Here is a 16,585-nt window from a genome sequence, read left to right as displayed (position 1 = left end):
ACACTGCAGTTGTAAATATATTTTAAGCACTTTTAGCATATAAGATTTAATTTAACATAGAAGCTTTCTTTACGTTTTGAGGGTGGGATTTTCTTTATGCCTGATCTAACTTGTGTAGCTGTTTAAGTTTTCATAAATCAAAAAATAACTAACAATGATCACATCTGTTTATTAAGATAAATTAAAACGACACATTCCTTTCACAGAAATCAGTTTTATAGTTCCATATATGCGAACACATTAATTAAAAACAATATGAATGAGGAAAGAGTTGTGTGGTATACCATGATCACATGAATCACAACCTCTGGTCGCAAAGATGAAGAGAAGATCTAACTGCATCAAAGAAATATGTTTCTACATATTTCTATTATTTGTCTGATTTTATAATATGACTGGGCACTGCATTATAATTTGATTTTGATATTCACTGCATGTTCTTCATACAGTTCAGAAATTCAATTAAAAGAAGTTTTTTCATCTGGTAATTCAGAATTTTATGACACGCATAAGCATACACTAATATAACTTTAAGTTGGTTGCATTAATTCATATCCGTATGTATACATTTGGTAGAGAAGTGTAACTATGAAAAATGAGAGCTTAAATTTTAAGGATCATCAGATTCGTACACTCCTATTGCATCATGCAAGTCACTATCAAGCTTTGAAAAAAAAAGAAAATAACTACACTATGTTCCCATTAAATTTCACCTATAATGAAAAAGACCTGGAGAGCTTCATTAATTCAGATATTTTATTGAAATTAAAAGTTTACAACTGATACCTATCATCACACAAGAAATCAGAAACAAATTAATAGTTCAAAAACAAATAACATTTTGTAAGCTTTCCCTATATTGCCTACATACAGAACACAGTTTTGAGTTAGCATCCAACATCAACTGCAACTGACACATCTACATGTACAGGGCAAGGCAAGAAAAATTAAATCGAAAAATTTATAGCTTTACTGCTTTAAATTTCATTTTAGTGCATAAGAAACAAATGCTAAGCACAATAAAGGAGTAGTGGAGATGAAATACATATAGATATCAAATTTTTTCCCAGCATGTGTTCATCAACAGTAATGTAAAGAAATTATCTTGCATTATCCACAATATATAAATTCCTTCATCAGTCTTTATATACACTTGCTAATACAAAACTATGTTCAATGTGCATAAACATCGACAATGTTTTGAGATACAAATTGTTCCACAGAAATACACATCAGTTATTAGTTGATACAATAGATGAGCACATTACATATAAAAACTGTGAAACTGGATATGATAACTAAAACATTTATTACAATGGCATTTGAAGATACTTTTTTCCTCAGTCAATTAGCACTAACCCACTTTTTTGAGGTAGGTGGGACGGTGGCATGACAAGCTGTACAATCATTAACCCATTTCGCACCAGTGCTAAGAATATTCATGAAAGCTCAAATTATGTTTTCATCAATGCCTCAATAACCAAGCTTATTAAAGAAAAACTAGTTGGTTACAGAGGGCAAAATGTTCATCCAAAACAGCCATACCTATGAGCAAATTTTCTCAAGACAAGTGGAAAGAATGCTGGCCTTCACTAACTGCTATTTGAAGTTTCTCTCTCATTATTTCTATCCTTGAATAGTCTGGAAGTTTTAAATAATTTACACAAGTCATGACTGATGGTAAGTAACTATCTGAATCTTCATTACCATCCAAGGTTTTCCGCACAATTGTTAGAGGAGGTGACAAAGATTTCAGACCTAAATTAACATAAAAAAATTAACATTGAGAAAGAAACATAGAAAATAATATTTAATTTATACAAACAGAATTTTGAGCATTTAAATGATGTAAACTATCAATTAATGTAAACCTTTGGGAATGAATGATTTACAACCTGCAATTTTATTTTGAATTATGAATATATTGTCATGCAAAAATTAAAGACAGAACAGCTTTTCATATGTCATGCAGCAATTTTCTAAATCAGTACAAAACATATCATAACAGCATCAAGAAGTAAAATCAGAGAAAGGTGAACTATTATCAATTAACAGAATGCAACGGACCCTTATTCAAAAGTGGATTTTGCACATATCATGATAGAAGATAGAAATGACTCTCTGATAGGTTGCAGGCAAGTAAACTGCAGTCCTTATTCAAGAATATAACCAGTCTTGACTGTGATGCAGGATGTGTATAACAATAACAAAGTCATGCTAAATACAAAGTCATCTATAAACATCTGAGGTATCACGGCCCCTTCTTATACTGCAAAAAAGCCACAGAATCACTGCTGGCATGCTGTCAGCATCTCTCGAAAATATCTTATATTTGTTCAATGGATTTAGGTCAGAAGGTCACGTAGGAAACTACATGACGAAGAACTTATCCTTCCACAGCTCAACAACAGTCAATCTATGATGAGATGTAACAACTGTTCATGAAGAGAAATTCAGGGCCTGCTGCACGCCAGAAAAGAGGGTCATGAAAAACAGAACTTTAGTACAATAATGGGCAAAAATGATTGAACCTTCTTTGAAAATATGGACCTCTGTCTGGATTACATAACTCTAAATGAGAACTATCATTACGGAACTAGTGACATTTGGTGGTGTTGGTGGGATGACTGCTAGATGCCAGGAAACACCAGTGCTCTAACAGCACGATAACACCGCTCTGACAATGTCCGTTTTTTGCAACTTCACATTGTGATGTGCATGTGACATTACACCATGATGTTTACAGGATATTAACACAGTCACATTGTCATGCTAATGTGAAGCCATACTGCAACACTCATGTAATGCCATACTGCAAATTTGACATAATATCCTAGATTGACATGAACGCAACATAATAAAGTGGCATGAAAATAATGTCACTAAAGATGTGAATAACTGCAATGCAAAACTGTATTACTTCTTTTACTTTTTAAAATGACTAGGGTAATATCGCAGTACTCCCATTTTACAGAATTTGTTCAGAAAAACAGATTACTACAACGTTTCATTAATCCAATAAGAAGTTATACTCTTCAAGATATTAAAATATTAATATTTCTAACATTTGAAATTTTTAACTACTGGAAATATTCAATATAACCGTGTGACATTATTTCACTGTATTAAGGTATTTCATACTGTTAAGGTTATATAACTATGATCCATTTATGATTTATTGCATATCTGTAAAAACTGTACATCAACATATACTGAACATAATATATATGATCGAAATTGATCATATGTGATATATAATTACACTGCAAATACTTTTGAGTATTGCCTGCCCAAAAGCTACATAATTCTTTCTTACTTTGGAATTAAATATTCAAAGACCCTTCATATATTTTCATGCTCATATATATTCGAAATTGTGTTAAAATCTGAGTTGTTATTGCTTATAAAAAACTTAACAACATTTCTTAATTTAACACCAGTCTATTTGGATTGCAATATTTTAATTGTTTGGCTTTCAAATTGCAATATTTTAATTGTTTGGCTTTCAATAGCTTTCACTTCCCATTTCTTCCTTCAGTAATTGTTTTTTCTTCCAAAAAAGAAGTAACAAAGCTAATGCTATTCAACAACTGTTGATTCATAGCCACTCTTTTGTAAAGGCAGTCACACTGTCAGATTCTAAAAGTGTGCTTCGAGCCTTTATGAATAATCGAAGTTACTACATTAATAATCGTACTTTTGAATTACTGTTTAAGAAAACCTTTGATTTATTTTAAGAATGAGCTAAATGTAAAAAAATGAATGACGTAATTTTGGATATCGATACCAAAAATGGATGTAAAATAATGTCTAAGCATATAGAAAATATTCGATGTAGTAAGTATTGCTGCAATAACATAAAAATACTAAACAATTTAAGGAAATAACTGTATGCAAAGCTAGAATACGTTAAGATAAAATATGAAGACTCCCACCTTTCGAAAAAATTAATTTTTCATAGATCATTATTAATTTTTTTTAAATAATGGAATGTTTTGGTGCTGTTCAAAAAGGCCAGTTTCATTTATACAAGGGCCCACCAGCGGCCGAGCGGTAAAGTCGCTGAACACTGGTAGTTCGGTCCGAGGTTCGAATCCCGCGAACGGGCTGGCTGCATGGGCGTTTTCGTGGTTTTCCCCATGTGTAACGTGTATACGAGCCAGTTTCCCTTAGAAAGTCCTCCACGAAGGCATCCCTCCTCTTAGGCAGATAGCCCTAGTGTGCTTTGCCATAATTAAATACACACACACACACACACACACACACATTTATACAAGGAACAAAGACCTTTACAAGTATTTGCTTAGCTCTACTTTAAATTATTGGTGAATTAATGCATCAATTAATTAATGTAGATTTTCCCAACAAATGGATATGTTTATGTCTGGAGTGCAGTCTTTCAGTTTTGTGTAAACTAAAAAATAAGAAATGCAATAATAATAAAAACCACAACTGCAGTAATATTACTATAAAGTTAAAATGCCATTATAATAATGAAAATTAGTTATGGAATTTTGAAATTTGTTGTATTTAAAATAAATAATAATAGTTCAAATTTTTATATTTGTGATATTGTGTGAAAAATTTGCAAAGCATTTTCTGAGCAAATATTAAGATTCTAAATCTAAATGTGGCTAATTATTACCAAATTTAATCTCTCAATATCACTTCTTTCCATCTTATAAAAGTTTTTTAAAATTATTACTGCAGGGTAATGTAAAATTTTACTCACTGAATTTTACATTACCCTGCAGTAACAATATCACTAAGAGCTAATTTGAATATACAAATTTGTCTTAATGTGAATTTCCATATATTTATTTTTTATTTAAATTGCTAAATTTGAAGAATTTTATGGCCATAAATAAAAAAGAAATGATATTTATAGAATGCTGAAAGCCAGCTACCTTTTTTATGAAATGCAGGTTCTTACCTACTACTATATTTAAGCATTCCACAGCTATCAGCAAGTAGTTATGCTGTTTTCCTCACACAGGACATGCCCATTTTTCATCAAAGTTTACCTTGTTATAGTATTTTGATAGTTTTTATTAATTAACTTTTAAAGTACATTTTATACTGCTAGTTTTCTGTTTATTAATTTTTAAGTGCATTTTATATTACTTTGCAATAAGAAAATGTGGTTTGTTTTAAAATAAGTAAATAATTTCAATAGCATTTAATGAATCTGTCACAATTATTTTGGTTTTATACTTACTACAACAGTTAAGCCTCGAGGGCTATCTGCCTAAGAGGAGGGATGCCTTCCTGGAGGACTTTCTAAGGGAAACTGGCTCGTATACACGTTACACAATGGGGAAAACCATGTAAACACCCATGCAGCCAGCCCGTTCGCAGGATTCGAACCTTGGACCGAACTACCAGTTTTCAGCGACTTTACCACTCGGCCTCTGGTGGGCGTCTTTACAAAAGACTTTCAAGATAAGGACTGAAATATTTACATTACGACATTCAAGCAAAGGTTTTCATGGACTGTGAACTTTTCTATTTATTTCTTGCAAACTTTTAAAACTGGAGTGGAAACTTCAAAAGAAATCCCAAATCTCCATTCATTGGTCAAACGTGTTATACTCAAAATTTAGATAAAATTTTCTAATTTTTCACATAATCACATTTCTCCTGTTTAGTTAACTATTTTTTTTTCCTGAAAAGGCATTTCAATTGCCAAGGTGTTTTTCTTTGAAAGGGGAAATATGTAAGGTGTAAAACATGTAATTTAAATTACTAACTTTCGTTTAGCAAAGTCTTTTTAATTTCTCACTTTAATTTGACTATGTCCCCTTTTTGGAATCTAAACTGTGTCATTTGAAAACTAATCCATACTATATCATCTGCAATGCAATGGCTCTTGATGAATCACTGTTCAAAATTTAAACAAAGGATTCGATGTTAATTAGCCTTGAAAATTTAATCATTTGCATGCAAAATTTTGAGATGAGTATTTTTTAAGGATCTGCCCTTCCTCCCTCAAAATAGTGCATACAATGATGACAGCAGGATGGCTACAGAAAAGATGCAGTCATAGTTGATTGACACAGTTTCATTTTGTGGTACGGCACTATCTACATAAACACACATACTTAAAATGGCAGAAGTATGCCTGCTATTGCTTAATTATAAGTTCCTATTTCATAACATTAGAACTGGTGATGAAGAGAAGAAGCGAACTACATATTAGCTGGACAAAAGCAGGCAAGCAAGAATATTTATTGATGCGAGTAAAAACACATCAGAATATTTGAGAGATATTAATTTTGAAATGACACTCTTCAGAAGGATTTATCAGCATTTAATTATTTTTACAACAGAAAGATAAAATAACCAACTTGAAACTGGAGGTAAATAAATGCATACAAAAAGTAATGTTAAAATGATTCTCCAAAGAAAAATTTTTAAAAATATTACTACAAATCCCTTTTTAAATATTGACCAAACACAGTTCACAGAATCAAAACTATTTAGACATTATAGAAGGTGAAGATTGAATATACGTCTTCACTATCTGTTAACTCATCTCTAGACCAAAGTGGATAATTTATATTCCATTTCTTATACTTTCTATTACTGCTTATAAAGCATAATGGCAGTAGAAAATAACAACTGAACGTTACTCAAACATGACAAAGCACAGAAGGGCTATCTGCCCATGGGTAAGGATGACTTTGTGAAAGGATTCTCTCAGGAAACTGGCTCACATTCATATTGCACATGGGAAAAATCATGAAAATCAACCATGCATCCAACCAGGTCTGGGACTGAACCCAAATTCAGCTCCCGGTACTCGGTGATTTCAACCACTTGGATAAAGGTGGAGTGCTTAATAGATGAAATAAGGATGATTATACAATATGCAAAGCATCACAAAATTTATTATTATGACTGAGGAAAGAAAGAACAGAAAGGCATGATTAAAATCCTATAATTCAGAATTAACAATGCAATTAATAAAAAGAAAATATTTACTTGAATATATTTGAAACCACATGAATGAAATAAAAAAAATCAGAATACATACCTCCAACAGGGAGCCTAGGAGATCCAGTAACAAACTGCAAAAACTGTCTCTGCTGTTCTTTATCGTAACTGCTCAGAATAGCAAAAAGGAATTTAATAGCTCTACTATCATGTGTATAACCATGATCAGGCCGACAGCATTCCATGAGGCTTTTCATATCCCACTGACTATGTCCACTTCCACAAAAAAGGTACTCCAACTGCAAAATTTTCATTTATTAATATAAAATTTATCACAAGGGGGGGAATCCACATTTTACACATAAACAATTTAATAAAGGTAGTTTCATCCCATAAAAGAACAATTACCTCATCTGGATAAAATATTCTCAGCTGGTTTAAAGAAAACACAGATTCAAAGCCCTCTTTGAATGCTTCCATCTGACGGCGAACACCTTCATTCATAGTCCAATATCTCAAAAGCTAAAAGTAAATAAAACACACAATTCAGAGTTCTGTCCTGTTACCAATGCATATTTGAGAATAATCCTTAAGTAATGAAGATCTTCATAATTTCTATTTGAATTATTCCCTATATGAGGAATAAGTTCAGTTTGAATTTTTGTTACTACAGTAGTCCCTACAACTCGGCCTAATGTGGAGTGGAGGGAGGGTGGCTGAATTTGTGAAAATGCTGGGTTATTCGGAAAGGCTTTAAAATGCATTGGGACGAGTGTTTCCTCAGAAAATACAGTAGTTGAAAGTATTGGTTGCTTGAGAATACAACAGTTTAGAAAGAATTCAGTATTGTAATTCAAACTACCAAAATACCCTTAAACAAAGGAAAAGTATGTAGTTGGCAGGGAGACGGATACTACATAGTGCTTACTTAATAAGACAGACCTCAGAAAAATACTTTATTAAGGCATAAAGCTGTCAATAATGAAAACTAACTAGCCGACTTTGCAAAAATCGGATACTTTTTCAATGCATAATGGCCTGTTGTTTTGTGCACTGAATTCTGCGTTTGGCTCTTTCATCACGAAGATGACGAAGGAACACCAAGTCTATTACCAACGTACCCTTATGTTCAAAGTACTTTAGGGAGGTTTTGACAGCCTTTAGTTCCTCACTATGTGATATTTTAGGGGCTTGTACAGTGGAGTCCTCAAAGTCAACGTCTTCATAATCTTTTGACATTTCCTCATTAACTGCAGCAATAATTTTCACATTGGACAATGTCTTGCTCGTTATTCTGGAACCACTGTTCAATGTCATTTTCATCGGCTTCTTCACATCCAGGAACTCTTTTCGGGAGGTTGAGTAAGTTTACTTTTCTGCATCATCATGTTCAACGAAATCATTTCCATCATGATCAAAAAGTTTTTGCCAGGAACTAATTAGTGTTTGACTAACTCATTCTAGGCATCCACCCACCCAAATACATCTGATAGGTTAATTTTTTTAAGTTCTGGATAAGACCTTGACCATCATCATTTTCAGAAAGAAGAGAGGATAACAGCCTGTGCCTATACCTTCTCTTGAGACTAACCAAAACTCCTCAGTTCACTGGCTGGCATAACGCTGTGACATTGGGTGGTAACAACATTGCTCGTATGCCCCCATTTTTTAACTTCAAGTTCTGGGTGCAAAGACACGTCCAAAATCAGAACAGCCACCCCTGGCAAGCTTTTAAGATTTTAAAAAACTGCTCAACCGATGGAACAAATACTTCAAAGAACCACTTTTTGAAAACTGCACAGCTTATCCAGGCATTTGACTAGTTTAGATACCAAATGGAAAGTTTATCTATTTCAATGTGCTTTAACATGGATTTTTCTATGACACTATTTTAATTTAGTCACCTGTTGCATTCCTGCATGTTAGGATTGTTACCCTTTCCTTGCTCCTTTTAAAACCAGGAACTGACTGTTCTTCCTTGAAAGCAAGACTTTCGCTGATCACAGTTTATAATTTAACACTGTTTCATCACAACTGTACACAACTGCTCTGTGGTCAAACCTTCAATAAACTCTTGAAAGTTTTCCTTAGACCAAAACATACCATTCGTGTCCCCAGATAGTTTCCCCCCATAAATACTATGCTGTTGCACTCCATATTGTTTATTCCAGTGATCAAGCCAACCAGTGCTTGTGACAAATTTAGCAAACGTTGCCTTTAACTTTTGCCATAAAATTTCAAGGCCTTCTCTTGCAGGATTGGCCCATTTATTGGCATGTCCTTCTCTTTTGTTTGAAACCAAATGTAAAGTGCTTTATTTACCTCATTAAACTCACTTCCCTTCATACTTTTGATTTCTTTCAATGCTTCTGTACACCATTCTCTTAACACACCATGATTCACTTTCCATCCGCTTCTCCTTCCAGTCTCCAGTCATACTTCTGCAAAGTCCCATGTCCTTAGCCAATGCACTGACACTTTCTCCTTTATCCAGTCTCTTTAATGCCTCCAACGTTTGCTCCATAGACAAGTTCACTTGTTTCCTTTTAATGGGAAGATGCCAACTCAGAGTACTGCCCAGCAACCACACACTTTGAAACAGCATTGAACAATACAGTACAGTCACTCGCATTTTTTGAATTCCGCAGCACAGCTAAGAAATCGAGTAACCCTGGCAAAGTCTGCAGGTAGACTGAACAGCTGAACATGCCCCAGTGGCAGAACATGGTGAAGTGGGAATGTAATGTGAGACAAAGGAACACAGGAAGAAGGGGATATATGCACATGGGCCATGACCTTGAATGGGTCTGTGCGCAGGATTTTTTCGACCTGCCAGGGTGTAGTCGAGTTTTCCGGACTGTCGGGTTATTGAGAAGCGAGTTTTTGAGACTCTATATATAATGAATTAAATATTACGATGCCTTGCACAATAAACATGGGAAGACTGAAAAATGTTCCACAGAAAAAACCACACAAGAATAATATGCTAAACATGGAATTAAATTTATTTTAGTTTCTATTTAGGCAGTACATAAATACAAAAAACATCTGCATTAAAAAACATGACAAAGGAGCAGGAAAGTAAATACATTTCTTAATATTAAATTATCATTAAAGAATTGCAAAGTGCTACTTAAACAGAAATCTGAGTAAACATGAAAGAAGTTCTTCAGCTCAATTTGACTCCCAATCACGCAAAGGTGAAAACAGTACAAAAGACAATTTTCTACAGAGAGTTCAGAAATTATTTGCACAAGCGTGGTATAGCGAAAGAAGCTACTCTTTTGGCATGCTAATTCTATTGAAACTTCTTCAAAAGGCACTAGCTAATAAAAAAGATTTACCAAATATGAAAAAAAAAAAGTATGGAAAAGAATTTGAATCAGCTTTTAAATATACAGGAAACTAAAAATTGGGAATTTATTGGCACATAAAAAGTATTCGTACATTATCCTTTGCCAAAAAATACATGAATGAAAAGTCCAGAGTTTTGGAAAAACATTATTTTTTCAAATGAAAGTAAACTGAATATTTTTGGATTGGACAGGAAGTGAATGCTGTGAACAAAACGAGATACAGAAACACATCCAAGGAATTTACTAATAACAGTGAAACATGGGAGTAGAGGCATGCTGTGTTGGAGGTTGTGTCAGTGTTTCCAGGGTTGAAACGTTAGTCATCATTAATGGCATGTGACAAGCACTTCTTTTCATAAGCAGAAACATCATTATTTCTTATACACACTGAGTTTTAATTAATTTTACAAAATAAGAGGAGTGACAGTACCCATCCGGACGAGCAATAATTACCATGGAACATGGGTTTGCATTCCACTCTTAGAGGCAGAATATCCCACACAATGGATCGGATGTGGCAAACCTATGGCTTATTCTCCTTGCTCACCGGACATCAACCTACTACTTTTTCTTCAGAGGGCAAATGAAATCTTTAGTGTAAAAAAAATGCCTGTGGACTCGGCTGAAGACATTGAAGCAAGAACATGTTGCTGCAGACAAAACACAAACCCAGGAATCTTTTGAAAGGATACGTCTGTCATTCATTTGCCGGTGTGAACTGCACAACAAAATGCGTGGCCTTACTTTGAGCACTTGTTGTGAGTTTTACCCTAATCAATAAATCAGACTAAAGCAACTTTTGGCATTGTTCATTCGCTTTCCCCACACCGTTTAAGTTCATGTTGGAAATCTGATTTTACTCTTTTCTGCCTCTAAGAGCAGAGTGCAACAATATGTTCCACAGTAATTATTTTCTCATATGGATGGGTAGTATCATCCCTCTTATTTTATAAAAATTATTTAGACTCACTCAGGATATGAGGCATAACCAAACTGCAACTCCCCATCACAACCCAATTGTGAGCTACTTGTAGTACTTTGGCCTCTGAAATGAGACTTGTTTACAATAAATAGGATTACTTAGCAAGGATGCGGCAGTTATTCATTTGCCAACGGGAACTGTGCAACAATATGCATGGCCCCACTTTGAGCACTTGCTGCGAGTTTCCCCCTGATCAATAAATCAGACTATGGCAACTTTTGACATCGTTCATTTGCTTTCCCAACACTGTTTGATTTTACTATTTTATTCCTCTCAGAGCGGAGTGCAACCCTATGTTCCATGGTAATAATTCTTTCTATGGATGGGTACTATCATCCCTCTTATTTTGTAAAAACAATTTAGGCTCACCCAGTATATGAGGCCAAATAGCCAAACTGGGGCTCTTCATCACGTTATCGGTGGCCTGTGAGCTACTTGGGTTCTCTGCCTTCTGAAATGAGACTCGTTTACAATAAATAGTAATTAATTTTTTGAAACACACAAAGAATTAGAAATCGCGCAACAACAACTTTCTTTATTGATAATTTATTTTCTCATATTATGTAATAATTGAATTGATTTTAAACTATCCACCACAGGTTTATCCTCAGAGTAACAGATACAGTTGCAAATAATTCCATTTCTGGCAATTACTATTTCGGTCATGTTACTTTTTGAGCAGGTAATGATCATCGAAATAGCACAAAATATACAAATATGAAGTTATCAAAAAGTAATATTTTTTCACTTAAGTTATTTTTATTTCAGGCTGTTTCTGCTTACATTGCTTTTGTGTGATTCCATTACTCACAACAGTTGTGATCCACTTACAAGATTTGCTATTCATTATTGGGTACTACTTTTGTTCAATCCTTGAATGGCTTGAGTAACTGCTGAAGAAACTTCTTTTGCCCTGTAGTCCAGCATTTGGGGAAGAATTTTAAATTCAAAGACTTTATTTTTAGTGAGGTGAACCCTCCCTCTTGTACTCATAAGACTTGTCTCAACTTTCTGCGGGTGTCTTACAAAATTAATTTCTCATTCCCAAGCAAGGTCAGGCCATTTTTATGCAATTCCTACACAGTTTTCATATCACTGCACGATAATATGCTACAATGTATGCTTTTCCCACACGAAACTCATCTTTCATAACAATGACTTGGTTATTCTAGGTAAAGATCATAATTTATTTCACCAATTGTTGTGCATGCTGAAATATTTGTGGGTCAAGGAAGAAGTCATTAAACTGACAGAAATTTCATTCCAGTCAAAGATTTTAATTCACATTTTATCAATTGTTGTTGTTTAAGATGGAACTCTTTTATTATCAAACCTGCATATAAATAATGCTGCATGAAGCAATGAGGGATCAACTGAACACAAATGTCTCTCTTCTCCTAATGTTTGTCAAAATATGGCATATTGATGCTGGTGAAATAGTTTTGACACGATATTTTGCCAGACATTATTCGATGACCTTATTTCTTTCTAGCTTGACACAAATATCACTCTAGGTTAAAGATGGTGCAAGGTCTTTTGCTGCCTGGCATTTCTAAAATTTTTCACCCCTTAGTACTGCCATTCAGTACAGCTGCACTGGTTGCCCTGGCTCTGATTTCACGTCTTTAATCTGTTGATATTTTTTTTGTTTACCTAATTTTTTATCATCACGTACATCTAATATGCATTTTACAGAAGTTTTACTATGGTCCACTGCATGATAACTACAAATTTCAAATGTCAAATTTTGCTGCAGTTTAGCCCTGTAAACGTTTTTTAAATCTGATTTATTTTCGAAAGTATCCTCATACGCCTACAGACTCTATTTCAAATTTCATTTCAGAGTTATTTTCTGTACACAGGTTGTGTAAACGTTAGGGTTGCAATTAAAAAAAAATATTTATTTCAAATTTTCTTATGAGTTACTTAGAAATTTAAGACATGATGGTAAATTATTTGAGCACATTTATGGGTCTAATACTTAACAGCTAGAACAAAGTGGATCCATACATCTATTTGGCAAGCACTCCCGAACTGTTGACTAGATGTCTGCTGTGTCACAAAAGGTTTCCACATCGAACATCCACGCATGTCCATAGAAATATGGAGAGTTCTATATTCATGTTATACAGTACAAAGTCCGAAATCCAGACTCGTCGGGACTTCGGCGATTCTGGATTAGGGGTTTTTCTGGATTATATTTAAATTCATCAATTTAAATCTGGTAGGCCAGCATGCAGAAATTATGCAATTAAAAATATGAAACTGTAATTTGTGAAATAAAGAGCAATTATGATCTAAAAGGGTATCAAATTTTACAAAAAAAAAAGCTTAATAGTTATTTGTTTACTTTATTAAACATTTTTTTTTCAAAGCGCGCATGTGTAAAGCATACATTACGCGCATTCTCTACTTGCATGCGTAAAGCATACAAGAAAAAAGTTTGTGGCTTTTGGGTTCGGATTATAGATCATTCCCGGATAATGCGACATCCAGATTACAGACTTTGTGCTGTATTTGTGAAATAAATTCATTGTAGTAGTAGTCACAGGTATATTTTCCTTCAGTACCATTAATTTTGATTTACTTTATATCTGAAAAACAGCTCAAAATTCAACAGCTATGGATAAAAATTCAATTAGTAAATAAACGGTTGGAGTATGTGCTCGATGAAGCATTTACATCAACAGGCACGAATTACTAGATTTATTAGTAATAGATTATCTATGTCCAGAGTTACTGGGATAATTTGAGATACAGTGGAGAAATTTTATTTCAATAGACACAATTTTTAAGTACTGGTTCCTTAAAAATTCTTCCAGATTTCGCTGGATAGCATACTGAAATTGTGTAGCACTCAAGGCTGTCATGAGTGATAGTGATGATTCAGATACCATTGAACTTGCAATCATGGTCTTCTTGTAATGGATTCTTCTATACTGGGAATCAGTAAAAATAGTTATTCAAAAGATTTGGGTTCAAACATTTAACGAATTCTTAGGTTAGGAATCGAAAGATTCGAGTGATGAAAACAGCAAGATCCAATGTTAGAATTAAAAATCTCTGAAGACTCCCGAGATCTGAGGATTTGAATGTTTCAAAATCAGATAAAACAAAATGTAATTTATAACCTATTTCTTGTCTAATGAATTACTTAAAGTTAGATTTGATCTCGGTATGTTGGTGCTCATGAAAATTATGTGGAAAACCAAAATTAATTTTAACGTGAAAGCCTAAAAAGGCTAATTGCTTACTTTTAAACTTTCTTGAATAACAGTTTTTCTGGAGTGCACGGTGACCTGTATCATTTAATTTATTCTTTCGAAGAGACTGCTTATGAGTTAAATAAAGGAAGGGGGTAAACTAGATTTTTTAAATAATTATTTATAATTCACTCACATAAAATCTGTTTGCATAACTGTAGTAAATGTGCTTTCAGTTTACATTTACTAAAATCAAACAACAATAATTATAAATGGAAGAGGTTAAAGAAAAATCAGAAGAAAATATTTGGTTTTTCTACCTGAAGGAAGAATGTTCCATTTCAAGAGTTACAAATTTATATTTTCTTGAAATTAAATTTTCTGGCCAGAAAGCAGGAGCTATGAGATTTATTCGTTCATATTTATATGTAACTATGTTAATCACATAAAACTGTGAAATTCTCATTAACTTACTTAAAAAATTTCTTGATATTCAAAATCCGCTTTATTTTGGACTTGTGGCTGAAAAACATACATGAAATCTACCACGCAGCTCCTATCATCTTGAACAGATAACAGCACGCTGCTACTCTTTTGTACCATCATTGAGATCCAATGGCATTTTCAAATTAAAGTATGCATGTACAACTAGCACTTGGTTACTAATGAAATGAGTGTCACAAACTATGACAGTTCTGCAACCTATTAACCACACATGGAAACCACCCACTGCTATTTTCAAATACATCATGCCAATGGATGACTTAATGGCCTTTCCCTTGTAATTCTGTAAAAATACTTAGCAAGTACTTGAAGACAAAATATTGGATGAAGAGGCCTGTAATTTTGTCAAAAACTCAATTTATATGAAAAAATCCCACACCTACTCAAATATACATCATAGTATTAAGCAACAAGTAATTCTGTTTAAAAAAGAAACATTTGGACTGAATGCTCGGCATACATTTTTAGTAAACTTTTTAGCATAAGAAACAAATATATAACTACTAACCTTAAGATATTCTTCTAAATTGTACACTGTTACAAGCATATCTTTACCACCTTTTCTCATTTCAATGTGTGAAAAGCCAGGAAGAGTGAAATCTAAATTTAAATCTTCTAAAGGACAACCATCTAAAGTCAGACTTTCCAAGGCACTTTTCAAAGCAGTTGAAGACTAAAAATGCAATAAAAATATTAAAAACCAAATAATGAAAAGCAACTTAAATTCTGGATATTCTCACAATCTGACAATAACTACAGTTACAAAACATATACATTTAAATCTTTGTGCACAAAAGCAATATGCAAAGTAGAACTTTCGATAAGGAATTCTCAGCTTTCCATAATTCCCAGTTTAGGAGAAAATATTCATAGCATCAACATCACATAAATTTATCACATTAACAGATAACTATGCACCATTAATACATAAAATTATGTATGCCAGATGAAAATTTTCAGCTTTGTCACACAATTTAACATGTTTTTAAAAATATATCTGATAATTTTTATATACATAAGAAAGTAACAATTATATGAAAGCAACATGTACTTAAGGAACAAGCTACTTATGAGCTCACAGGCATGGAAACATTTCATTTTCTGATGCACTGCTATCAGAATATCTTACATCTTGACACATGCATATTTTAAATTTGGTTTGATATAATTTATGCCTAATTTTACACCAAAGTGTATTCTTTTTGATAGCTTGAACTGCTTTATACAATATGCAGCATTTCATATTTCATTAGAAATTCACCACATTAAGAAATGTAAAACTCAGATCTTCTTCCCGACAGTTTATGTTCCATACTTTACTTGTATGACGGTATTTTTCTGTGAATTTCATTATTAGTCAAAAATAAAAAGGTCAGTCAGATGAATAAATAGTGAAAAATGGCCTGCTTTTTGGCAATATACGAGTATTTAGTATTGACCTTTATAATAGGAAACTCTAGGATACAAATATGACTATATATTGCATTTAATTCCAGTAGATGTGGTTAAGAGAACATTTAAAATGTAAATTGCATCTAATTTCAGTGCAGTTGGTTGAGAGATCATTTAAAATGCAACAGCATGTTCTACACAACAGCAGCTAA

General features: G+C 33.3%; 1 protein-coding gene across 15 annotated transcripts in view; it reads right to left on the bottom strand.

Annotated features, from left to right (window-relative positions):
- Window positions 1-742: 742 nt before the first annotated feature.
- Window positions 743-16,585, bottom strand: part of LOC118182554 (E3 ubiquitin-protein ligase TRIP12-like) — a 400,228-nt gene continuing 384,385 nt past the window's right edge. For all 15 annotated transcript variants that reach the window (XM_085809626.1, XM_085809623.1, XM_085809627.1 and 12 more), the window contains 4 exons: window positions 15,490-15,654; window positions 7,345-7,458; window positions 7,037-7,235; window positions 743-1,758 (listed from right to left, as the gene is read on the bottom strand). In XM_085809626.1, the coding sequence (XP_085665752.1) occupies window positions 1,562-1,758; window positions 7,037-7,235; window positions 7,345-7,458; window positions 15,490-15,654 (675 nt within the window). In that variant the 3' untranslated portion in view covers window positions 743-1,561. The remainder of the gene's footprint in view (window positions 1,759-7,036; window positions 7,236-7,344; window positions 7,459-15,489; window positions 15,655-16,585) is intronic.

Source organism: Stegodyphus dumicola, chromosome X2, assembly GCF_044657685.1.
Source record: "Stegodyphus dumicola isolate Sdum_Otavi_A_Nest chromosome X2, ASM4465768v1".
NCBI lineage: Eukaryota > Metazoa > Arthropoda > Arachnida > Araneae > Eresidae > Stegodyphus > Stegodyphus dumicola.
The sequence above is the reverse complement of the archived record's forward strand: the minus strand, read 5'-3'. Positions and strand labels throughout refer to the sequence as shown.